At 40.8% G+C, this 27884-nt stretch overlaps 2 protein-coding genes across 4 annotated transcripts in view; both read left to right on the plus strand.

Moving 5' to 3' along the window:
* Positions 1-8947, plus strand: part of TYW2 (tRNA wybutosine-synthesizing protein 2) — a 91379-nt gene extending 82432 nt beyond the window's left edge. For all 3 annotated transcript variants that reach the window (XM_075184647.1, XM_075184648.1, XM_075184649.1), the window contains exons 7-8: positions 6630-6787; positions 7432-8947. In XM_075184647.1, coding sequence (XP_075040748.1) covers positions 6630-6787; positions 7432-7818 — 545 coding nt within the window. In that variant the 3' untranslated portion in view covers positions 7819-8947. The remainder of the gene's footprint in view (positions 1-6629; positions 6788-7431) is intronic.
* LOC142100820 (adenosine deaminase domain-containing protein 2-like) overlaps positions 1-27884 on the plus strand; it is a 1209653-nt gene that overhangs the window by 934603 nt on the left and 247166 nt on the right. The window lies entirely within an intron of this gene.

Consider the following 27884-nt stretch of genomic DNA (forward strand, 5'->3'; position numbering starts at 1 on the left):
GCTTTCAATTGAGAGTTTAATCTCTCCCTGAGACAGCTGTTAGTGAATCCATTGTAAATCTCCCGCCCCTCAGTGACATCAGTTAATTTATTCAAAAGTTGTTTGTGGTACTTGTACTCATAGTTGCCAATTCCGCTTATAACAAGCGGAATTGTGCTTCTTTTTTTGTGAAGTTGCGGGTTTTCTTTCACTGCCGCGGGTAGCTTGTTTTTGGGCTTAGACACGTTCTTCAAGTCCTCAGGCTGCATAATCGTTTTTTTGGGGGGGGGGCTTTCTCTGTTACCATTTTGTGATTGGTGCATTCAGGGTTTTTTTTGTGGGCGGGTCGTGCAGAGAATTCCTCCAATGAAGTGGCGCTTTGTGGGTGGGCGAAGTCAGAGGAGGACGTGTAATAAATCACAGGAAGAGGGATCTACAGCAACCTACTGAAATAAGTGCTGTGACAGACACACGATCGCTGCACTTATAGCAGGTAACACTGCTATACAACACCCTCCCCTCCCATCAGTAAGCTGCTTATGTCAGAAGACTGCTTATACTGTTATATCATGAGGCTGTGTGGTAAAGACATACCAGTGTCCTAAATTACAGCATTTGTGTTTTCATTTGCCATATCAGTGTATAAATGTGTCCTCTTGTGTTTATAAAGGTTTTCTAAATGGAGATTCAGTGTAGAAATTAGTGTTATAGAAAAGGACGGTCCCCTGTAAGTTGGGCTTTTTGGGGGCCTTTTAGGATTGGGTTGGGCTTGTTTTTCACTAAGCGGTTGCTTGTTTTTCATTTCAGAGTTGGCAACCCTGCTTGTACTGATCACACTCAGTGGTGATCACAGTGGGGAGTAGATGTGAGGTATCTGGACATTAGCATCTGACATGTCCCTCTTTACAAGTGACATGTACTGGAGAGCAGCTGCATATAATCTATACACACGCACTTCTCATTGCCTGCTGTGGGCTGTGTTTTACTCATTGGTCTACTCATGGCTTTTCTGTCAGAATCTCTGTAAAAGTCTGTCGGCTTTCACTGGTGACCAGCATCAACAAGGACTCAAGTTTAAGGACTGGGGAGGTGATTACAGTGCTGCAGGTGCTGGTGGGAAGCACATAAGCACAATGTGGTACATACTGCACCACATTTCTGACTGCCAGAACATGCATGCATACATACTGCACGCATACTTGCCGACCTTTGGCAAGCTAATTCTGGGATATACCAGGCAGGAGGGCGTGGTTTTAGTGCGGGAGGTGCAGGGTGCAGTAATTTGCATCATTTTGGCTCCGCCCCGCGACAAAAAGCCGGGGTTTTTCGCGGGGGAGGGGCCAAAATGACACGATTCACAGCGAATAGCGTCATTTTGAGGAGCATGTTGCCATATGCGTTTGCCTGCTCTCCCGGGAGCCTGGGAGACCTACCCGAATTTCGGGAGTCTCCCGGACATTCCGGGAGAGTTGGCCAGTATGACTGCACGCCGCCACTGACTGCCAGAACATACATGCATACATTTCACTTTACAAAAAGCCATGAAATTCCATAGACAAAAAACCTTACGGTTTAACATGTCCAATTAAGGTTCCTTATACACAATCTACAATGTAAGAAAACGATTGAAACTCTTCAACTCAAACTGCGAAAAGCAATGAAATGACGACAATTAAGGCAGAAACCTTAATGGACGTTTTCCTTGCGCAATACAGACATGGTATGACATCATATCCTGCAGTTAGCTGCAGATTCAGCACTATCATGGAGTGAGATTGCTGTCACTCACAAAATGGTGGAGCTGCTAATTCACAAATTTGTGTGTTCACTGGAATACACACATACAGTAGTAGTACATTTTCTTAGTTTACTTTTATCATAGTTTAGGGTCTCTGTGTCTTAGAAAGGGACAGTAGAATAACTTCATAAAAAAGTACAAAATAATATACTGTATTTGAAATACATTTAAATGGTAGAGAAGCCTCTGCTTAGTTTGGTTATCAGTGAGCAAAGTTTGTCATTACATTCCCTTACAAGGCCTAAGCTGACTTGTAACAACAATTCAAGGATACAGTAAGCCAACAAGACTTAAGTAATAAAATATTTCCTGGTAAACTGCTCAGTAGTGTAAACTGAACACACAGAGAGCACCAGAACAAAGCTGCAAGGTGTATATACATAAAATAAGAATATGTTCCCACAGCAGAAGAAAAACAAAAACTAGTTTATTTTAATATAATAATAATAAAGGATATTGAATGTATTTATTAATAAAGTAAAAACTTCATGCAAATGGATTGCCAACAATACAAAGTATTTTAAACGTGCAGCGAGTGCTCAAATCAGCATATACAGATAGACACAGATGTTAAAATTGCTCAGAGAAAATTAAGGAACCAAAATTCAGTCGAGCTGTGGTAAAAATGAAAGGTCCTCAATTGGATAAGGTCTTATTGCAGAAGTAACCAACTGGTTTAACTAATCCTCAGTTAATAAGAGTACTGATGCTCAAACTTCAGTTATGCACTGCTAAATACTAAATCCTCAATATGAGGTTCTGTTCAGCCAAATCTCGGTACATTCACAAATCAGGCTCTAGTATGTAGCTCCAAAATTGCATACACACTTATATAAATTACCATCCATAAATCAGGACTAAGAGGGATGGCTGTGGGGACTATCATCTGTGTATTTCAGTGAACACACAAATCTGTGAATTAGCAGCTCCACCATTTTGTGAGTGACAGCAATCTCACTCCATGATAGTGCTGAATCTGCAGCTAACTGCAGGATATGATGGCATACCATGTCTGTATTGCGCAAGGAAAACGTCCATTAAGGTTTCTGCCTTAATTGTCGTAATTTCATTGCTTTTTGCAGTTTGAGTTGAAGAGTTTCAATCGTTTTCTTACATTGTTTATTGTGTATAAGGAACCTTAATTGGACATGTTAAACCCTAAGGTTTTTTGTCTATGGAATATAATATAAAACTGTGTAGCATATAAACTCCTCTGTGCTATTTACGATTAAACCACAGAGCAATTTTGAGGTTAGTGTCCCTTTAATCTGACCACACACACTGTAATATCAGCAGTGATATCCAGCAATCAACAAAATATCACAGCATGTTGTAGTCCCAAAACCAGTCAGAAATTGGATTATTGTCAGTTATGTTGGTAAACGCCTACAAACTACCTACAGTCTTCTGCTATGGCAATTTGTGTGTGGTCATCTTTTGATTCCAGTGATACTGAAAGTCATTGTACCGACAGCTGAATCTCCCCCAATTTGGGACCCACTTGTGTAGCTTAATTGGACAGTGATATTTTTGCTTGGTGCTCGAACCGAGCAAATGGGTCTTGCCAGTTTGTGGCTAGCACTATTCAACCAAGGGGTAAATGTATCAAGCTGAGAGTTTGCAACTCCAGCGATTTTCTCAGAAGAGTTGAAACTAGCCGATGTATGAAGCTGAGTTTTCATACAAAATCGCCAGAGTTCTGCTTCTGTCAAAATCGCTACTTGCAAAATCGCCAGAGATCAAACTCACCACTGTTTGCCACTGCAGCTATACAAGTCTACAATGTATGAAGCTGCGAGTTAGCAAACTCAGGAGAGTTCGCTTCTAAACACGCCAGATACAACACGCTGCTTGATAGCAGCGTGTTGTATCAACACATTACTGTTACACTGCCCTGGCAGTGTTAAAATTTTAAAGAACAGATAAAAGTTTTTTTTAAAAAAAAGCGTGGGGTCCCCCCGCTATTTATGCTTAACCCTAGTGCTGCCTGACTAGTGCTGGTCCCGTGAAAATCGCGGAAAAATTTTGCGTGGGGTTCCCCTGATTTTCACTTTACCAGCACTAGGCAAACCAGCCAGGGTTGGCGGCACTATAGCAGGGGGATGCGCGTCAGGGGTCCCCCTTCCATAATGACTAACCAACCCTAGACTGTTCAGCGCTGGGCTGGATTCCCTAGGGAGTGGGGTCCGCTGAAAAAAATGAGCGGGCCCCCCCCCCCCCCACCTAGAAAGAACCAGCCCAGTGCTGATAGCAGTAGGGCTCTTCCTACTACCCCTGGGCTGTGGGTAGTAGGGTAATACGGCGTAAAGTAGTAAAAAAAACAAACTGACACCAATTTTGTTTGTGGAACTACAAGTCCCAGCCAGCCAGGTTGCCAAAAACAGTGTGGCCATGCTGGTGCTTGTATAACTACAAGCACCAGCATACCCACGGCAGCCAGGGCATGTTGGCACTTGGAGAACCACAAGTGCCAACATGCCCTGACATCCCTGGCTTGCTGGGCCCTGTAGTTCCACAAAGAAAAAAGTTTACAAAGCCACAACACCCTCATACAAACCACACATATTTATTAAAAATAATAAACCCCACAATAAAGACACTAACCACCCTCTTTTAAACCACAAGTATTTATTAAAAATAATAAAACCCAAATACTTACCAATGATGTCTTCTTTCTTGATGGCTTGGTCCTGTCCTTAAGTATTTGTAAATCCATCTTGCCGGCTTGCCCCAGTTCCAGCCATTTATACCTCCATAAGGGAATCTTTGCCAACAGGAACTCTTCGCCCAGAAGGGGCACATATTTGTAACATCCCGACTCTTTAGGCTTGATTGAAGTTCTTAAAAAAAAAAAACTTGAGGCCCCGCAAACACCTCCTACCTAGTAGGAGGTCCTAGCCGCAATACTCTTACGCCGTTTGCGTAAGAGCTAACTACTGTATTATGGTATTTTCCCACGCTAGTGGGGAAATCACATAATACTGTATTTATCGCTTACGCAAGTAACGTAGCGCATTGCGCATGCACTACGCTACTTGCGTAACCTGAATTTACTGTATTACAGGTTACGCAAGTAGCGTAGCGCATGCGCAATACGCTACATTCCTTGCGTAAGCGCTAAATACAGTATTATGTGATTTCCCCACTAGCGTGGGAAAATACCATAATACAGTAGTTAGCTCTTACGCAAACGGCGTAAGAGCATTGCGGCTAGGACCTCCTACTAGGTAGGAGGTGTTTGCGGGGCCTCAAGTTTTTTTTTTTTAAGAACTTCAATCAAGCCTAAAGAGTCGGGATGTTACAAATATGTGCCCCTTCTGGGCGAAGAGTTCCTGTTGGAAAAGATTCCCTTATGGAGGTATAAATGGCTGGGACTGGGGCAAGCCGGTAAGATGGATTTACAAATACTTAAGGACAGGACCAATTCATCAAGAAAGAAGACATCATTGGTAAGTATTTGGGTTTTATTATTTTTAATAAATATTTGTGGTTTAAAAGAGGGTGGTTAGTGTCTTTATTGTGGGGTTTATTATTTTTAATAAATATGTGTGGTTTGTATGAGGGTGTTGTGGCTTTGTAAACTTTTTTCTTTGTGGAACTACAGGGCCCAGCAAGCCAGGGATGTCAGGGCATGTTGGCACTTGTGGTTCTCCAAGTGCCAACATGCCCTGGCTGCCGTGGGTATGCTGGTGCTTGTAGTTATACAAGCACCAGCATGGCCACACTGTTTTTGGCAACCTGGCTGGCTGGGACTTGTAGTTCCACAAACAAAATTGGTTTAAGTTTGTTTTTTTTACTACTTTACGCCGTATTACCCTACTACCCACAGCCCAGGGGTAGTAGGAAGAGCCCTAGTGCTATCAGCACTGGGCTGGTTCTTTCTGGCGGGGGCCCGCTCGTTTTTTTCAGCGGACCCCACTCCCTAGGGAATCCAGCCCTAGACTGTTCAGCCCAGCGCTGAACAGTCTAGGGTTGGTTAGTCATTATGGCAGGGGGACCCCTGCCGCGCGTCCCCCTGCTATAGTGCCGCCAACCCTGGCTGGTTTGCCTAGTGCTGGTAAAGTGAAAATCGGGGCAACCCCACGCCAAATTTTTCCCCGATTTTCACGGGACCAGCACTAGTCAGGCAGCACTAGGGTTAAGCATAAATAGCGGGGGGACCCCACGCTTTTTTTTTTTTAAAACTTTTATCTGTTCTTTAACATTTTAACAGCTGCCGGAGCTCTGGCAGCTGTATGACAGGTCAGTGTAACAGTGATGTGTTTACAACTCACTGTTACAGCACAGGAGAGTTTGCCAAACACAGGAGAGTTAGCTAAACTCGGGAGTGTTTACATCGCTCAAAATCGCCAGAGATGACCAGCGATTTTGAACATGAGTGTCAAAATCGCAGCTTGATACATTTCCAGTTTTTTTAAAAAAAAATCGCGGGTAAACACCCGCGATTTGCCGCGATTTCAACACGCTGGCAAACTCGCAGCTTGATACATTTACCCCCAAGTCTAAGTTATACCTACTATATTGTTATGCTCCTCCAACATCTTTAATCCTATAATTTGCTATACTGTAGACGTGATATTATTTCTGCCATTTTTAATTTTGTGTGCTTTTAACACAATCCCCTGCCCGATTTTTTTTGCTATTCCTTGTCGCACTATTTTGCAAATTCCTAATAAAAAATTTACAGACTTCCAACCATGCTGCACCATTTTGGTGTTGACCATCTCTACTGTGATTATATGTGTGCATGTGTATGTATGTATATTTATGTGTGTGTATATATATATATATATATATATATATATATATATATATATATATATATATATATTAGTGTATGTATTAATTTTAGGTATTGGATATTTCACTCTGCCTTTCTTGGTCCATGCGGGTGCTTCCTTTGTTCATGCCTGTGAATGGAATGTTCATGCTATAAAGGCATTACAGAAAAACCTGGAGCTTAATAAGGTGACTCACAAATGCCAAATCCATGAAGGTGACAACAGACAGGTAACACATCCAATAATTACTACAGCTCCGAGGAAAATTCTGTCACTTCTGCCTGTTATGATTTTGTTATGTTTACAATTGCTTAAATAGTTTAAAGTGTTATATAAAACACAGTAGTTTTCGATGTCACATGTAATTTGTCATAAATAATGGATAATGTTAACACAGTTAAGAAGTGACCAATTTTTTTACTTTTATTTTTTTAAAGTCACAAGTAAATAAAACATTTGTAAAATTGCTGGATCCTCGGTTACAAAATATATCAAATTTATTTAGGAACATTAATAAAGTAATGGTTTTCTGTACATTCAGAAAAAGTGGTAAAATTAGTCCTTAAAGGGTTAAATAACATAATGGTTCATGAAACATACAATGCTATATAGTCACCTTAGAATTACCCATGAAACAACATTTTTAAATAATAGTCACAGGGTTAGTGCTAAGGGTATGTACGTATTCGGATTAAACAATCATTTTCTGCTGTCAAATAAGTTTTTTAAACTTGCTAAGCACATTTGAAAAGATCCAAAGCTGAAAGTGATCTACTCTTTGAAAGGTTCCAATTTCTGTATTCTGCATATAGTATTGCTTATGAAAATACATTTTAAATTATGTGCTCTTTTCACGGTTTCTTTTTTTACCAGTTGTTGTTGCATGACTTAGCTGATCGTGTGAATTTGGGCCTTATCCCAACATCAGAGCCAAGTTACCATGTAGCTTGTAAAGTCCTGAAGAAGAACTATGGAGGCGTACTACACATACACAACAATGTGGACTGCTTCCCTGAAAAACACAGAGTATTAGATAAAAACGAAGCTGCATATGATCCTGGGAGTTGGAGGAGGATGACTTGGAGAAAGTGGGCAGAGTCGGTTGAGAATAAAATCCGGACTCTGCTAGAGCAGGTCCATGGTACTCCATGGCAGACAAATATTCTGAGGGTGGTGAAAGTGAAATCATATGCACCTCATGTGGACCATGTTGTCTTAGACCTTGACTGTCGACCTTTACTACTTTCTACTCAAGGATAATGAACAATAATAATACTGTATTGATTTAAAGAGCCACTAAACCTAAACTACAAGTTGGTATGTATATAAGAGCTGCTAATAACATTCACAGATATGTAATATTTTCAGAAGCTTTTAAAAATACAATATAAAATTTATTGAAAGATGGTTGACATTTAAAATATTTGATCAGAAAGAAATGTTAAGATATATTTGAACCTTAACATAAAGGAGTTTTTTCTATAAGGGAATTTGTATTATAGGTTTAATGCTTTGTTTTTTTTAAATCTTAATGCATGTGTAAATATTGCTTACACTGCACTGACCATAATTGAAATATCACTTTTCCTATTATAATTGATGAATATTATATTTTTAAGCAAGAGCATTATCATAATCACATTATGAGTAGTGACAGTCCCACATTTGACCAAATAGTAGTCTATTCAGACTTGGTTTTAAAGTAATAAATATGCATTGGCAGTTTTCTTTATTTCCATTTGACTTCATAGGAATTAACATAATTTCTAGCCTGCTTACTGTGTACCTTGCTTCGCTAATCAATTTTCCCATTACATTCAGTGCTGCCCTGTATTTTACCACATAATTTCTAGCCTGCTTACTGTGTACCTTGCTTCGCTAATCAATTTTCCCATTACATTCAGTGCTGCCCTGTATTTTACCACATTCTCATTCTGAACTGTGCTTTCATGAAGTTGACGATGATGAGTGAGCGTTAAGCAGATAACAGGCATCAGTTAAGTTCTTTTTACTGTGAATTCAGCAGGAAGATGTACATTTAGTGCAACAGTATTAGGACCTCATTTACAGTTATGAGAAAATCCATCTAAAGGGTATACATGCAATTTTTTTTCCATGCAGGGTAAATACTGCCTTCACTTGCATATGGCACACAAATACTGGTCAGCTTTATTTTACACTGTAATTTAAAGTTTAGCTAACTCGCCTCCTCGATTCTACATTTTAAATATCCTCCTTCCCCCTCCTAGCTGCAGCGTGAGATGGTTTTGCCAATTGCACCTTTTATCTGTTGCTTTAGACTATGTACTCACTGGTGATAAAATTATGTGTTTTAATATGCTTTTTCTAAAAAAGAATTAACATGTGAAATAAAAATTATTGTACCAAATGAGACCATACATATTTGCTGTTTTATGTATCTTTAACTTGCATTATGCAATGATGTATTATTGAAAACGCACTTCAGTGCATTTCAGTATGATGCACGTGAACATTGTGTTTCATCAAAAATGGGAATGCATCCTAAACATAATTAGGTGCATTTACATAAGCGTTTCAGTTGAGTTTGGCTAGAGGAAGATGACAACTTCCTGTTTTGAGAGAAGTATGGATCTTGAAAAGGTATTAAACATTTTGCAATTACATGACTCCTCCCCTTTTTATTGCACGTACAATAAAATTCAGAGCTACTAAGCCATTTGCAGAGCTCTTGTGCCCAATTGGGAGTGTCTACAATTTAGATGTTCTTATAATTGATTCAAAAACGAATGCATTGAATTCAATGATACTCCATATAAATTTTCTTTTTGTTCACATGTTGTAATTATACTTACAAGTATATTTACTTCTATATACATCTAAGTTGTATTACTTGTGCATAAGTTTATGAAAGTTGTCACGACCAGCACTCACCTGAGCCTGCGTGACGTGTGTGACAAAAGGTTAATCAAAAACAGCCAACTGGTCTGTCTAAAATTATTAAAACCTTCCCTATCAATACCACACACTAGCTTTGCCTTACTAATTATGCTACCACCAAGGTTTTTAGTTAAGAGCTGACACTTATTCATAAAACCTTTGGTTCTCCCTTAAAACTAATCTATCACAACTGACTTTATTCAGAGTTACCATAAACCACAATGTTCTCCCCAGTTTCAAGTATGTAGAGTTTTGACCAAACTGTTGCATGAATTTGTAATAACACAGAGACTTGAACTTATTGGGCCTGAGTCATTAAGGAGAACAAAACAAAAGAGGAATAACTTTGCATCTTAGCAAAACCATGATATATTGGAGGGAGAGGTAAATTTAAAATGTGGGGACAGATTTATAGTTGGGACAGGGCATGTCAACTTTACATTTCAGTGTAAAAATAAAGTTATCAAGTATTTGTGAGCTGCATGGCAAAAAAGACAGTATTTTCTTTATGTGCAAAATAATAAATTAATTTGCACCCCTTGCATTGTAACAGGGTTTGTCCAGGATCATATTTATTCATTTTTTTGCCTTGTTCTCCTTAATGATTCAGGCCCATTAAGTGTAATTTAATATGGAAAATACACCCACAGTGCTTATGATGAAACAATTGGACATACAAAGGTGTAATGCAATGGTTTCTTGTAAAATAAAAAGTATAAACACAGAATAGATACAACAAACGTATGAACTTACGGAGCCCACTGTGGCTCATGCTACAGGTGTATGTGATTTAAGTGTGAAACATTAATAAGTGGTTTTGGTGAACATAAGGACACCATAATAAATCCTTTGTGGTGGCAGAAAAGGTGTATTCATTGCTAAATGACTAAGGTGACGCCAGCTGTTCAGATTGCTGTATCTAGGACAGACTGGGCGTTCGTGACAAGCCTATTCTGTTCAGAGGGGTACAAAATTTAAAATATATGTATCTGCATATTTTGTGACCTGAATCCAGAATATTTTAATCCTTGGACAGTCCCACAAACAGTGATGTAGGGATGATCCCTAAAGGTACATTTTTGGCCAATGTGGCATAGGTTGTATTTCAATGGAAAAGTTTCTGGAGGAGAGAGATAGCATCTGTAATATTTCCTATAATGCATTATCCTGTACATACTAGCTGATAAAGTAAGACATTGATTTGGTTAGAACCTGGGTATTCTATAGCACATAATCAAGTTGATTGTTCCAATTAGAATTTGTTAAAAAAGCCAAAACAGTATTTTTATATTATTGGGCTTGTAAAAAAGCCTTGTTATGGGAATGGAAAATTTAGAACTCTCTTGAAATAATGTTACCGCTTTCTTAGTTGTTCAGGCCATGCTGGCATTACTTTATATGATAATGCTCATGAAATTTTAGCAAGTTATTCTGCCCTGGTCACTGAAGCTTGTGCCACACATGACACAACTTTCCACCTTTTTTTGGTGTCACTGAGGCCTCTTTTCCCTGGGTATATAAACATTATAAATTGCGTAAAGTAAAAGGAAGATGTTTCCACAACAGTGGGACCAACTTTTCAGTCTCATTAAGGGATAGACTACTAGTATTTTAGTGAAAACCCAGTAAATATATTCTGTTCATTGAGAGACATCTTTCCTTCTTGCTTCTTTATGTTGTTGATGTGTTTAAACACTCGACTCATGTGATGTCATGTCCATATAAAGTTTGGAGCAAGAGCAGACAGAATAAATCACCTATACAGTTTTCCAATGAATATAGGTTTTAATGATAAAGGCCTTTCAATAATGACTTAAACTGATTTTGCTACAGGCAAATGTGAACATGCCTTACCTGACCCACAAGGAAACAACCTGAAAATGCACTCTCCTGTATCCAAAGCCAGCTTACAGTTTAAAGAAATGACAGTAGACCTGGTCGCCACCCAAACTGGGTGCCATTTTGGCTGTAAGGGATACTTTCACACAGATGACCATGATATTGTGATCATGGTCTGAAAGCAAGATATGCCAGTGAGACTCCAGAAGTCTCATTTGAAACCATTGGTTTGAGAACGGGGTAATAAATCTAAGTCCTTTAAATACGTGTTCTCATGTCTTGAAACCAGGAAGGAGTACCTAACAGACAGATCAAACTCATGCACATAATTTCTTGAAGTAGGGCAAACTATCATCATCACCATTTATTTATATAGCGCCACTGATTCTGCAGCGCTGTACAGAGAACTCATTCACATCAGTCCCTGCCCCTTGGAGCTTACAGTCTAAATTCCCTAACATACACACACAGACAGAGAGAGAGAGACAGACTAGGGTCAATTTTGATAGCAGCCAATTAACCTACTAGTATGTTTTTGGAGTGTGGGAGGAAACCGGAGCACCCGGAGGAAACCCACTCAAACACGGGGAGAACATACAAACTCTACACAGATAATAGATAAAAACAAAATGTATACCTCATAGTGCTGATTGGATCACAAACATAAGAATGTCCGTGCCACGAAAAGAGGATCACTGTAACACATTATAAAAAAAAACATAGAGCTGTATTGTCCCAATAGGGAAATAAACTTTAAAAGTCCCTGGGGTCTTTATCCCTCTTCCAAGTGTGTCTTAAGTGGCCAGATGTTAATTGTAACCACGTGAGGGGGTCCCCACAGGGGATAAGTTTACAAGATAATTTCTTGAAACACAGCACATCTAGTCACATCTGATAATGGAGATAATCTTGTCCTCCAGATTTATTCCAGCGATGAAAACATAGTCACAAATATAAAAATATCATAGCATAATACCATTTAATACAAAATTAAAACAAGGTAAAGTGCTTCCATAAGCGTACCAGAATACAAAGGGTCACACAGCATAAATGGATGAGAGATGCAGTTGGTTTTACCCGGGTCCAATGAGCTCTCAATAAAACGCTATGATGAATCCCCAAATCGTCCTGTAAAATGCCTCCCCGTTCATCCTCTACACAGATAATGCCATGGTCGGGAATTGAACTCATGACCCCAGCACTGTGAAGCAGAAGTGCTAACCACTGAGCCACTGTGTTGCACCATTACTTGAAAGAAAAAAGTTTGGAAAATTAGCAATTTCTTCGTACCTGCAGAATCTGCCCATTAATTACTCTTGCCAGTATTGTGGGGTAAAAACTTGTAGCATTGTGAAGAGTTTTGGTGGTAGCTGTCTGTTTTCTATACAAGTCCGTGTCAATGATCCCTCTCCCTCCACCCAGAGCCGGATTTAGACCTCATGATGCCCTAGGCAAGATATTGGTTTTGGGCCCCCCACACGCCCCCCCCAGCCCCCTGCCTCCGTGAAACAATCCATAGCATTATATTTTTTTTTAGCATAGCATATACTCCTATAGTTAAGTAGAAGGGTAAACTATGTGCCGCCGCACATCACGCTGCTCCTTCTGCATCACCGTGCGGTCCCTCATTATTGTCCCTCTCATCACACTGTGCCCTCCTTTATCATTACACTGCATCACACTGTGGTCCCAGCAGTTAAAGAATAATGTCCATGGACCCCATATTTTGTCAAAGGATCTACCAGAATTTTGAATTATGATGGTCATATACTCCATACGATGAATATTAAGCTCAGTGGTCGAAGTGGAAATTTAGAAGTGGCGGTATGAAAAATGTAATGAGAATGTAAACAAGTGAATGGAATTTTATTATTTTACAATGAAGGCAGTACGAGCAGTAGCGGTATGGCATACTACCATATACACCCCACTTCCACCACTGCTTACCTTTCAATTCACACAAATTGTACTTTATCTTTAACTAAACTTAGGTATTAATCATAATTAACATGTCAAGAAACTGCAGTTCATGGTTAGCAAGCCCAGTAATAACAAAACAGCAGTCTCCTATCACTACCATGTCACAGACCGTCCGCCACTAGTTACTGACTGCAGCCCTCTACCTACAGAAACATGAAAAAGCGCTGCAATGCAATAATTATGTTAATATGTCAGTCTTTTGCATGAATCTCATAGTGCAACATTTAAACAAGTCAGACCTCCTCGTAATATAAATCCCACCAGATTCAGGATAGTTGGCAGACTGCCCTGCTCTCTCCTACCTGTTCTCGTCACTTTCACGGTTTGTGGCTGCTGGTGTCTTTAGATCAGCTGCTGTTTTTCTAGATCCTGGAATGTTGGAGGCCCTATTTGGAAAAAAAATGGGTACACGGAATTTAGTAAACTACAACCAGCCCCAGTGTCGAATCAATATAGCACCCACATTTTATAAGTAGACCTCCCTCCAACCAAAACATTAAATTAATAGCATACACATTTAATAAATAGACCTATTTCCCTCCAACCAGCTCCAACATTAAATTAATAGTGTTACCATTTCAAAAATAAACCTATTTCCCTCCCACAAACAGCCCCTTATACACACACATAATATACATACACTGGCCCCTCACACACACATATTATACATACACTGGCCCCTCACACACACATATTATATTAATATAAAGGGTGCCTCTTTTCATTTTCAGGTAAGAGGTGTCAGGATTGAGGCAGCGGGTCATGTGGGGGAATAGATAATGAGCACGTATCATGGGGAATGGCTGAGGAGGGGCCGTGTGGGGAACAGACTTCTAACTCACATGTCCCCCCTCTGCCCAGCACCTTCACAAATGCCCCTTATGCCCAGCACCTTTAGCCACACATGCCCCCCTATGCCCTGCAGCTTCCATCACACACACACATGCCCTCCCTGTTCCTTGCAGCTTCACACACACACATGCCACCCCGTGCCCTGCAGCTTCACGCACACACAAGCCCCCCTCTCTGCCCTGCAGCGTCACACATGCCCCCTCTCTGCCCTGCAGCATCACACATGCCCCCTCTCTGCCCTGCAGCATCACACATGCCCCCTCTCTGCCCTGCAGCGTCACACATGTACCCCTCTCTGCCCTGCAGCTTCACACATGCCACCTCTCTGCCCTGCAGTGTCACACATGTCCCCTCTCTGCCCTGCAGCATCACACATGCCCCCTCTCTGCCCTGCAGAGTCACACATGCCCCCCTCTTAAACTGCAGCTTCCATCTCACACACACACACACACACACACACACACTAGCTCCCTGACACATTACCCCTCCTCTTACCTTTTTCTAGACGAGTGACTCCAGGAACAGACAGAATTGCAGCAGCTCCTGCACTGACATCCATACAGTTCCATTAGCCCGCCTTCACTGTGTACCATGTGACCGTTGTGGTCACATGACCCTGTGATGTGGGAAGGTACCTAAGCTGAAGAGGATAGGGGATAACACCAGTCCCTGCCCCGATTCGCGGCACCCCAATTTTTTGTATTTTTTTTTTATCTTCCCTCCCTTGTCCCCCCCATCTGGGCCCCTAGAGAGCCGCTAGACCCTAGGCAGGTGCCTAGGTTGCCTAGCGGTAAATCCGGCCCTGCCTCCACCATGCTAGTGAGGTCAAAAACTTATACTGAGGAGGGTGAGATTTATATGACAATCATTTACATAGCGTTGTGAAAGAACGAGTTTATCTACACCCTCCCATAGGAAGAGGATATTGTCTGTTTGCTGAACCTAGAAGGGTAAAAATTGTAAGTTCATCATTCACATCAGGGAAAATGTCATCCTGTTTCTGCAGTCCCAGAAACAGATTAGCACACTTTTCTGTAGATAATACACATTTTCAAATCCCTCCTCATAACAGATAAATAGAGCCTTCATTTCTTATGTTTGTGTATAAGCTTATTGAAAAGAGTTTTTGCTTTTTATAGTAAGTCATTCTCAATAAAAACATAACATTCCGTACATCAAATAAAATGTTTCATGACACTGGAAGAAGAAAAGCATTGGGTAATGAAAATAAATGTGGCAAACTTCCAGAAAGAGGTGTTTTGACAAACCTCAATGGAGGAGACATTCTTCTAGAGTTACACTTTGCCTAAGCCAAGTACTTTGTTGGTGCAGAATGGAGAATGTTACACAAATGTCCTGTCAGATAAACTAAATTCAAAGGATTTATCGTTTTATTTCTTCATATTCATATATAGATGATTGAAATTGCAATTGGCCAATCGATAAGAGAGCAAGGGCTATACCCAATACCTCCTCTGCCTTCTGGACAAATTCTTCTGTGATTAAGCAGTGCTGACACAGCTACATCTTGAAGCATCAGATTAACAAGGATCACAAACTCCACTTTCTGTTTGAATTGTAGCATGATGCAGAACTATGAGTAAAATATAGGAGGACATACAAGCATGTTTAAAAAAAATCAACTTAAATGCATTTGCAAGTGTGTTTTAAATTCAATGTAGTTTATATGGTATATTTGTTTGCATTTCAAAAGCCTGGAAAATAAGGAAGCGGGCTAGATAGATTAAGCATACTTGCCTACTTTTTAAATCTGTACTCCAGGAGATCGGAGTACAGATCATGTGACGGAGGGTAGGAGGGGGGGGGGGGGGGGTGAAGGTATCATTACTTAACTATAGCCCCGACCCTACTATAAAATACAGAAATTCAAGGTATTGAATAGCAGGGGGTGGGGCTTAATGGTGCAATTAAGCTCCGCCCCCGCTATCCAATGTTGTGAATTTTGGCATTTTACAAGGTCTGGGAGGTTTGCCTACTCTTCCAGGAGTCTGGGAGGACTCCCCGAAATTCGGGTGCCAAGAGAGTAGGCAAGTATGAGATTAAGACCATAGTTATCATGCTGAAGTTATAGCACTATACACGGAGTTCCCACAAATATGCACAAAATGTGTGTATATAAATGTGGGTATGAGAAATGTGATTCTGCTGAGCTTGTTGTTACCTGTCAGCCATTTTGTCCTTTAACAGCTTAAAGACAGCTTGTTTATAGAAGTTATTCATTATTAGCTTGTTGTTTGCTAGGAGCTGCACCCACGGCCTTGAATATAGCGGACAGGAGATAAACCACCAGCCCACCCTGGGAGAATGTAGAAAGGTTTGAGTAAAGGAAACATGCACAATAAGTGGTTAAGACAAAGATATGACCGTTATGGGCGTAGTTTGCTGAAGTGCGCGATTCTGATTCTGTATAACCAGAGTGCTATAAGTATGTGAATTTGCAAACAAGCAGAGAATATTTTGAACACTCAGAACTTGCAGTGTGTTTTCTTTCTCTCCAGCTGTGTTGTTGAGCTCAACTGATAAACTGACACTTACAGGTGAACTGATTGATCCAACAGGTACATGACAACTTATATTTCAAAACCACAGCTGTATTGCAAATATACAATAGCAAATCTTAATAAACATTTCTCTAATTCCATCACATGATACATTTTATCTTTAAACCTCTTAAGACATGAAAAACATACAAAATGCTAAAAATGGTTGTTCCAAGTGAGTCAACACCCATTTATATTGCAGTAGTATTTTTCAGAATGCTGCTTGTTCCATTTCCATGCAATTGCTGTTTTTCAGTGCATTTCCAAATTTACATAATACTAGTAAAAATGCATAGCAAACACTGATTAAACACAATTGCATATAATGTGCATGTTTACTAGTGTTAAAAAAAAGTTATCTCAAACACTAGTGAATATGTAGCCTTAGGGGCACATTTATCAATATTCACATAAAGTGAAAAGTAGTTTTCAATCCTTATCGCAATGATAAGGATTGAACTACTTGTCACATTTATGTACAGCCCTGCACAGAAACAGCAGTTCCGAAAAACTGCCGTTTCAGTGATAAAAAAAAATCATACTTACCCCCCTCTTCGGAAGCGCTGTCTTCGGGTCTTCTCTTCACTCTTCAATTGCGCATGTCCAGTTCCAAGAACTGGACATGCGCACACAGATCCCCTCTCTGTCTCTGCAACGATAGTTTCAGAGAGAGAGCGCTGAGTGACAGGGAGGGATCATGTGATCCCTCCACACATGCGCTGTCCAGCTCTGCTCTTCGGAGCAGAGCTGACAGCATTAGATTTCTTCAATTAGGATGATGTGTACATTAACATGACAAGTTCCCGAAAAAAATGTTTTTTCGGGACTTGTTAGATTGCGGCCAGGAGCAGTCACCATTCTGTTGAATGGTGACTGCTCCCAAAAACGAAGAGGAATGCAAAGCAGCAGATATCCATGATATCTGCTGCGATGCCCCCTTAATAAATTTGCGGAGGACACTGTGGGACCTTAATGACCCGTTAAAAGCACTATCGTGCTTTATTAAATATGCCCCTCAATGTGGTGTAAATGATGCATTTTCTTTAACTGCAAACGTTTGTTTTCTATCTTACAGTAAGTGGCAGGAAACAAGTGTAAGTTAATTATAAAATACATGGTCTATTATTTCTAGTTAATTTTAACAATCGCCTCTTCATTATCTGTGAACATCAAAAGCAAATCCACTACACATGAATTTATTTATTAACAAATACTGTTTTGTTTTTTATTAGACTTTAAGAAATTAGAAACATAATAAACAGGTACAACGATAATACAGATAAACTCATGTTTAAGGGGAGGGGAGTGGGAATGTTGGGAAGAAGAGATTGGGGGAACAGGAGTTAACAGAAATTCAAATTTCCAAAAACGCTAAAACCATAAGAAGGGGAAGCAACAACAGAAATGAGAACAGTTTAAATGGAAATAAAAAAAAGTGTGTCAGAGAGCACAGAGTTGTATGGGGGCACGCAATCTGGGAAGGGTGTGGGAAGAGAAGGAGGAGAGAATCACTGCTGTCTTGGGATAACCTGTTAAGGAGGGAAAAAAAAAAATCAAAGGGTATTCAAGGGAGGTTATTCCTCCTAATAATCAGCCAAAGGGGACCAGGTGCCCTGTAAACTGTGAGGTATATTTTGTAAAATGGCGTATTAACGCTCCATTTGACATTTGATCGGTCAGCCAAATACTGTTAATTGTGACGGTCAATGAAAAAATAGTATGTCTAGTGTTATGGTTTTATGGCATTGTCCCGGAACAAACACTGAATTGTTTTATAACTACACATGAATTATTTAGGCAAAAGCTAATTATATTGATCAGTAAATTTCTTATGTTGGGTAATTGAGGCTATTCTGTTTGGAAATAGTGGAGGTTATCATTTCAATTTACTAAGAAAAGGGGAATTTTTTTTAGCTAATCAATATGGAGACTAAGATACAATTATGATGGCGACTTATTCCTTAGGATGATAAGATTTATTGACAGATATGATGCTAATGCATTTTATCAATTTTTTTTTTAAACTTATTATTAGAAACATCATTTTTTTCAATAAAGAGGCATTACAAAATCTCGAGAGGTTAACCGGTAACAGATAACATATGTTTACACACGGCAGAACACATAAACACTCTCATGGTTTTTTCGCATTTGGAAGATAATTGCGTATTTATCTATTGCTGTAAAGATGTTATTTTAATATTTAAAAACTATAGGGTGTAGGGGGGTGCGGTAGTGGAAAGAAGAATGGGGAAGGGAGGGGATCACAGGAAGGGGTGGGGGATTGAGGATTCACGCATCAGATAGGAAAGGATTAAACTCGCCTATTAATTCCATTCCATGTCCTGGTTATTATTATTACTATTTATTTATATAGCACCACTGATCCTGCAGCGCTGTACAGATAACTCATTCACATCAGTCCCTGCCCCATTGGGACTTACAGTCTAAATTTCCTAACACACACACACAGACAAACACACAGACACTAGGGTCAATTTGAAAGCAGCCAATTAACCTACCAGTATGTTTTTGGAGTGTGGGAGGAAACCGGAGCACCCGGAGGAAACCCACACAAACCTGGGGAGAACATACAAACTCGTCACAGATAAGGTCATGGTCGGGAATTGAACTCATGACCCCAGTGCTGTAAGGCAGAAGTGCTAACCACTTAGCCACCGTGCTGCTGGTTTCATTAGTACTGAAGTGGAGGTTGATAATGATATGAAGCCCATGGGGACCATACTTTATTTTATAAAAAAAAATGTAATATCTCTAGAATATATTTTCTTTTTGACATTTAATTATATAACTGTGATTGTGGTTTTTATTGCTGTTTATAGTGGTATGTTAATTAGTGCCCACTGGATGTTAACTTATGTATATATCCTGTAGGAGGTTGTCTCTCCCCTCATTCACATGTTTATACATATGCCTAATGAAGATAGCAGAGTCTATTGAAACATTATACTGCAAAATTGTCTATAACCCAGGTATTATATCTCTGTGGTGAGCAATATTCTGTAATGTTTCAATGTGACATATAATACTAAGCTTGTAAATGCAATTTTATCTTTTTGCCTCTTAGTAATAAGTTTGCTTGATTGTTTTGGAGGCTCACTTTTATTTCTAACGGTGCCTTTTGACCACATGGGGGAAGAGAGGCAAAGAGATTCAAATGGGGAGGGGAGGTGGGGAGAGCTGTTTGAAAGGAGAGACAGGAGGAAATGTTGAACCTGCATATATTGGTAGAAAGGCAGGTGAAAGTCAGGAACTCTAGGACAGAGAACGTCATAGGGTATGGGCCATCCTCGCTCAAGGAGGTTTCCTGCAAATCGAAAACCCGCTGTGGTCAATGACTGAGAAAAAGATTGTGACATACCCGGAGGGAAGGCAGGGTTATTCCACAGAGGTGTGATGGGAAGAGGGTTGGAAGAAACAGAGAGATGGCGCTTACAGGTCTCCCGGGTCCGAGCAGCAAATTCCAAGGTTGGAAAATGTTTAATCAGAGCCCTCCTGGAATCAAGAGGTATTCCCCAGAGACCGGATAGGTCAGGCATGGAGAGATAGGCAGCTTCTAAGTCTGCCCATGCATGAGAGGTGGGAGGCGCAAATGAGGAAACTATTGAGCTAAGCTGGGCTGCCCAGTAGTAAGCCTTTAGGTCGGGGAAGCCCCTGCCTCCATGGGTTGTGGGTTTTTTAAGTAGCGCTAGTCGGAGTCTTGGAGGCCTGTCCCGCCAAACAAATTTAGTTAAGTGTCGTTGCATAGAGTATAATTAGGACAGAGGTATCTTAACAGGCAATGTCTGAAAAAGGTAGAGGAGGTGGGGGAGAATTGTCATTTTCACCGCAATGATCCTGCCCAGTCACAAAATGATTAGGGTCCGCCAGGAAAAAATGTCTGATTTAAGCTTGAGGAAAAGAGTCGGATAGTTCTCCTGATATAGGAGAGGTGGTAATGTAGACCCCAAGATACTTTAGTTTTTTTCTTCTGCCATCTGAAATGGAAGTGGGAGGTGAGATCACAGCAGTCCTGGGGAGGGAGATTGAGGGAACAGGTCTTCAGATTTTGTTATGTTAATTTTATACCCGGGTAGATTGCCATATCCTGTGCGGATACTGATATTAAGGGAGTCGTTGCAGCACTACTGGGTTTTCTATAAATCCAAAATACAGAGAGAAAGAGATTTTAAACTGTTCTCCTACAGACAATAATCTATTCCATTCATATAAAGAACAATAAGGAATCAAAGATAATGCAGGAGACTTGGCTGAGCATTTAAGCAATCACTGACTTTCAAACGGTAGTCGTATTCTTCACACTCAAATTGAAACTTTTCAAGTTGCAGACTATAAGAAATGAACTTACAGTCAAGTAGTAAACGATGTTCACGTAGCAGTTACTTGTATCAGATCATATACTGCAGTTTTTCCCAAAGAGTTTTATGTCAGTCCTCCGCAATACAGCTGATTCCCGTGTTAGAATTAGCGGCAGCTGATGTGGTTCAGACGTTATTTCAATCTTCACCTCTCCACATAATTGTAAATAAAATATAAAAAGGAAAGAAAGACATGCTTGTGTAATACATAAAACACAATTTAATAACACATATTAAAAATCCATTAGACCGGGATTCAATTGCCCGTACCAGAAGGTGAGCGGGTCACAAGCTCAATGAAATCAGGTGTAAAACAGAAGACTTCAGCGGTTGGGATCACGATGTTATAATCACCGAACATGTGTAACAGGCAATCAAAACTCCCCAGTCTATATGGCACCACCGACGCGTTTCAACTTCAAAAAGTCTTTTTCAAGGTGATACTTCAGTCCGGAAATGGTTGCCTTATATAGTGCGGCAGACCATTCATAATAAAAAGCATGTCTAAAATAAATATAATATAACATATCCTAATGGAAACAGCATCTACAAGATGCGCAAATAGGTAGATAAACCAAAAATATGGAGAATAGTTATAATAATGTATAAATGTGTGCTGGCCGTCAATGATATGCAGCAGAGACCGTCAGTACACTTAACATATTATTCTCAAGGCTTCTTAAGCGGAATTAATTCACAAAAATCAGTAACAGATGAAATCAATCTCCTCTAATTAGTTGGAATAATCGTGCTTTGAACAATATGCTTAGAGATGTATAAAAATAGCTTAAAAGCGGCTTCAAAGCGGCTAAACACGGAAGGTTACAAAGCCTGTATGGGAGAGTTGAAATTAAAAGCAAAAAACTGCTGTTTAGATAGCTATAAATTTGCTATTATCACAAATAATCATGGGGATATAATCTTCGCTAAATATATAGTACAAAATAAATATGACTATAAAACAAGTGCTGCAGCGATGTGTCACATGTGAATTTCATAAATTTCACAGCAATCTAAATCCCTTCCAACGCTGTTAAGCACATATATCCAAAAATGGATTTCAAATGTGTTCTGGCCGTCAGTGATATACAGCAGAGACCGTCAATACACTAAACGTATTATTCTCTAGGCTTCTTAGGCGAAATTGGTTCACAAACATCAGTAATAACTGAAATCATCTCCTCTAATTGATGTAATCGTGCTCTGTACAATATACTTAGAGATGTATAAAAATAGCTTAGAAGCGGCTTCAAAGCGGCTAAACGCAGAAGGTTATAAAGCCCATATGGAAGGGTGGGAATTAAAAGCAAAGAGCTGCTGTTTATATAGCTATAAATATGCTATTTTTATATATAATCATGGGGATATAATCTTTGCTAAATATATAGTACCAAATGAATATGATTATGAGACAAGTGCTGCAGCGATGTGTCACTTGTGAACTTCATAAGTTTCACAGTAATCTGAATCCCTTACAACGCTGTTAGACACATATATCCAAAATGGATTTCATTAATTTGTTCTTCATAGAGAGACGTACATAAAATAAATGGACTTGTGTAAAGTTATGATCCAAAATGAAAAAGAAAAAATTAAATTAAAAACCCTCTCCGTAAAAATAACTAACATATTACATTTCCAGTATTAATATATACATTTGCAACTTGGGTTCATTTTGTGTATATTGGCAAGTATCCCAAACGGAGAATTTAATACGGCGCAGATGATTCTAAATATATGTAATCCTCCGCTGTAATAACATAAAAGAGAAATTTCTTAAATCCAACCTGATGAATAATATAATCAATTTGTTAATTTTGAATAATTAGGTCAGGGGGGGTGATTACGGGATTTTGGTCAATACACACAAAATATTCAACATATATAATATAATAAATACAATTTCAACAGACCAGAATTTATACATTTGACCTGATCAATATTGATAGTTATCAAACGATTGTAAAGTCCATATATACTTCGTTTAGTTGACGTTTATTCATCCTCAAATTGGACTCAGAGCAAAGAGATTTCATTGAGTTTGTGACCCGCTCACCTTCTGGTACGGGCAATTGAATCCCGCTCTAATGGATTTTTAATATGTGTTATTAAATTGTGTTTTACGTATTACACAAGCATGTCTTTCTTTCCTTTTTATATTTTATTTACAATTATGTGGAGAGGTGAAGATTGAAATAACGTCTGAACCACATCAGCTGCCGCTAATTCTAACACGGGAATCAGCTGTATTGCGGAGGACTGACATAGAACTCTTTGGGAAAAACTGCAGTATATCATCTGATACAAGTAACTGCTACGTGAACATCGTTTACTACTTGACTGTAAGTTCATTTCTTATAGTCTGCAACTTGAAAAGTTTCAATTTGAGTGTGAAGAATACGACTACCGTTTGAAAGTCAGTGATTGCTTAAATGCTCAGTCAAGTCTCCTGCATTATCTTTGATTCCTTATTGTTCTTTATATGAATGGAATAGATTATTGTCTGTAGGATAACAGTTTAAAATCTCTCTCTCTGTATTTTGGATTTATAGAAAACCCAGTAGTGCTGCAACGACTCCCTTAATATCAGTATCTATTTAACTAACCTACAGCTTGTGTGCAGCTGTATTAGGAGCCGTTATCTGCTGCAATTGGTATTCCAGCGCTGAGTGTGGATCTAAACTTTGTTTAAATATCCTGTGCGGAGATCGAACAGATTGGGCAGAGATGTTCTTGGTTACTGGAGCATGAGGAGAATATCATCAGCAAAGAGAGAGAGCTTACTTTCCAGAGACCCAGTCTCCACCCCCCCCTTATATCTGGAGAGGCTTGGATAGTACCTGCCAGAGGCTCGATGACCAGGGCAAAGATTAAAGGGGAGAGAGGGCATCACTGGTGGGTACCATTACTAATTGGGACGGGATCAGAAGGAGAGCCATTGACCATAACCTTAGTGGAGGGATAGGAATATAAAGCCCGTACTCCCGACAGGAAGTCCTCAGACAGACCAAAGTGTCTGAGAGTATGGGTCATGAACTGCCAGGATATCCTGTCGAAGGCCTTTTCGGCATCTAAGGATAGAATAATGGAGGGAGTTTTCCTAGTGTTAAGTATGTGAATAAGGTCAACGGTTCTCCTCGTTTTATCCCTGGCCTACCTACCAGGGGCAAAACCCACCTGATCATAATGAACTAAAGCCAGGGTGTTATGTACTTGCCCTTAGATTTGCCCTCATTCAAGATGGCCGTGTTTGCCTCATGAAGTTTCCATCTTGGATCTCTGTTATGAACTTGCCCTTACAATAGCCCTTATCCAAGATGGCCGGGACTGTCTCATGAAGATTCCATCTTGGATCCCATTTCCTGTTTGGGCCTAGAAAAGGCACTTCCTGTTATGAAGCCTTTGCACGAGTATTGTGTTTGTATCTGACCCAGATGCTTCCACAGAACCTTGCTTCCTTTTGATTTGGACTACAAGTACTTGATATTTCCACCAGACCTTTATCCTCTTGTGACTTTGGACTTTATTTGTTGGACACTGGAGATTTATGTGTGGAGCCTATGAATGCTGAACCAAGCAGCGCAGACAGGCAATGTGCAGCAGAGGGTCCTCAGTGGCAGGAATCATCCAGGTACCAGCTACTCCAGGGGAGCCCACAGAAATCTCAGACCAGGCAGGCAATTGATGTGGGATTGGCAGCAGAAGTCCCAGTGGAGATCAGGTGTGGAGGTGACGGGTTCTGGCCAGGTCCCGCGGACACAGAGATGTGAGTTGGACTTGGGGGGGAGGTCACAGCCCTCTTCTAATCTGCTGCGGCATTTGTATTGAGCTCAGCCCCGGGCATAGGAGGGAGGTCGGGGCTAAGAAATTTGGAACTCATACTTTCCTCTGGAGGCAGGATCCTCCCAGATGCCCAGAGATCCTCTTCAGTAGCGCCACCGGAAGTTCACCAGGCGCCCGCAATTTTTATGACTGGACCCGCTGCCAGTGGATGCAGTAATCTCCTGGTGCTGGAGGAGATGGTCCAGGCCCGTGTCGGGTAGAAGCCTGATAGCGAAAGCCTGCGAATGATATGAGCCAGTCACGGGGATCAGCGGGCGGGGGAGGCCGCGGTAATATTACTGAGCGGTATTACCGGGGACCGGAGCTCCGCAGCCGGGGCGAACCTGCCACACCAAGGAGAAGCAGGGGACGTTTTAGGCAGCACTATAAAAACTAGTGAAAACCATACTTGCCAACTTTTCCTCGTTGGCTTCAGGGAGATTCCAGGGGAGGTGGGTGTGCGGGGACGGGGCTTGCCCAAACACATAATTTTGGCTAACATGATGCCATATTTGCGTCATTAATCCCCACCCCCCACCACTTATCAATTGTGGGGGCAACAACTGGCAGGTTGCCCTGCTCTCCCGTGGGAGAGATACGGGAGTCTACCGGACATTACGGTATGTGTTAAATAAAAGCAGCTAATGAATCTCTAGAGACTGAAGTGTTTTTTACATTTCTGTCTCCATTACTGAAGTCATGTTGTCTTACCTGTCAGTCTTTGATTAAATCTTGGTCTCCATGAAATTGGCCACCTCCATAGGCATCAATACATGGACATAGGACACAATTTCTGAACTGTGTCATCATGTCACAGATGGCGAAGTCAACCATGTCTTGTACTGGCTCAGCATCAGGGAGAATGCCAGACTCTTCAGGGAGTGAGGGAGATCACCCCTATTTCAGGGAGTCTCCCTGACATTTAGGGAGAGTTGGCAAGTATGGTGAAAACTAGGGAATTGAGCAGGAGCTCCGGGATTGTGCGTCCTCACCGAATGGCTGCCAGGCCACGCCCCCTTTTATGCTTTTTATTTTGTGGTTTTAATTTCAGGGCTGCAGGGAGTCTAGTGATGACAGCCGTCCTGTTCTCACACTCACCTACAGGGGTGTGTATATATGTGGAAGGGGTGGTTCCAAAAGACATTTCACCTTTCTGCTGGTTTCCAGCAGGGAGATCAGGGTTTTATGGGTTTTTATTTGCTGCAGAAGTCATTCTTTATCAGCAGGTACCCTTTCTGGTCTGGCGCAGCCGATTCCATCCTACCCCTGTTCCCAGGGGAGTTCAGGGGACAGTTGTTTCGCATAAATTGCTGGCTCTGCTAGTATTATTTGACCAGATGCCCTCCACCTCTTTTTAGGAAAAGCCACTAGGGGCATGGGGGCTCCCATTGCACTGGGTCAGTGAGTGGGGAACAGCATGTTGTTTTTCCCCCTCCCAACTGGTGTAAGCCCATCAGAAAACAACCATTCCCTGGCAAATGCTGGTGCTGGTAAATGGAAGCTGCATTACTGCTGCTGGTCTGAAGCTCCTCTCAGTGTGTTCTACTCAGGGGCTCCTGCAGCTGTCTAAGTACCTTTTTCTTAGTAAAAAAGAAAAATCTATTTTTGGTCTGCAAATCCATGTTTTGAGTGTGACATTGTTACAGACTGTTTCTCTATTTGCTACTGTTTTACTTTAAACTGAGGGGATTTATACAATAATACATATTCTATGTCAGATTCTGTCTTGAGTTTTAAGACCTGCTTGGAAACTTCTCTATCCCTGTGACCTACAGATTAGACCCAACTCTAATCTGTTCCCGGCTGTTTCTGAGGTTTGGACTCAGCTTTCCGTTACCACCGCTCTGCCCGCTACCCAGCAGCTCTGGCCAGTGTGATAGGCCAGGGGGGGATCCATCCACAGCAACCCTGATCCAAAAGAAGAGGTCAGGGGTTGCAACCCAGGTACACCAGTAACGGGGTACACTAGCAGCATAAGGAGTCCAGTGGTCGCAGCATTTGTAAGCCCCCTACTACGGTTAGAGGGTGCATTTGGGATAAAAAAAAAAGGGAACGATAGCAAAGTAAGCCCAGCTGGTTCGCAGCAACAACAGACAAGGTGGCATAGGCGGTCCATCCTGTCACAGTAGTGCTCACCTTTCCTTCTCCTGACAAGCATTTTTTCACATGCCCCAAACAATCTGAAAGGGGATGCATCAGAGAAAATTACTTTACCCCAGTCCTCAGCAGTCCAATCCCTGTATCTTTTGTAGACTATCAGTCTGTCCCTGATGTTTTTCCTGGATAGAAGTTACTTCTTTGCTGGTCTTCTTGACACCAGGCCATCCTCCAAAAGTCTTCGCCTCACTGTGTGTGCAGATGCACTCACACCTGCCTGCTGCCATTCCTGAGCAAGCTCTGCACTGGTGGTGCCGCGATCCCGCAGTGGAATCAACTTTAGGAAACGGTACTGGCGCTTGCTGGACGTTTTTGGGTGCCCTGAAGCCTTCTTCACAACTATTGAACTCCTTGATGATCTGATAAATGGTTTATTTAGGTCCAATCTTACTAGCAGCAATATCCTTGCCTGTAAAACCCTTTTTTTTACAAAGCAATGATGACTGCACTTGTTTCCTTTGAGATTACCATGGTTAACAGAGAAAGAACTATGATTTCAAGCACCACCTTCCTTTTAGAGCTTCCAGTCTGTTATTCTAACTCAATCAGCATGAAAGAGTGATCTCCAGCCTTGTTCTCGTCAACACTCACCTGTGTTAACGAGAGAATCGCTGACCTGATGTCAGCTGGTCCTTTTGTTGCAGGATTGAAATGCAGTGGAAATGTTGTTTTAGGGTAAAGTTCATTGTCATGGCAAAGAGGGACTTTCAAATTAATTGCAATTCATCTGATCACTCTTCATGACATTCTGGAGTATATGCAAATTGCCATCATAAAAACTGAGGCATCAGACTTTGTGAAAAATAATATTTGTGTC

Source organism: Mixophyes fleayi, chromosome 9, assembly GCF_038048845.1.
Source record: "Mixophyes fleayi isolate aMixFle1 chromosome 9, aMixFle1.hap1, whole genome shotgun sequence".
Lineage (NCBI taxonomy): Eukaryota > Metazoa > Chordata > Amphibia > Anura > Limnodynastidae > Mixophyes > Mixophyes fleayi.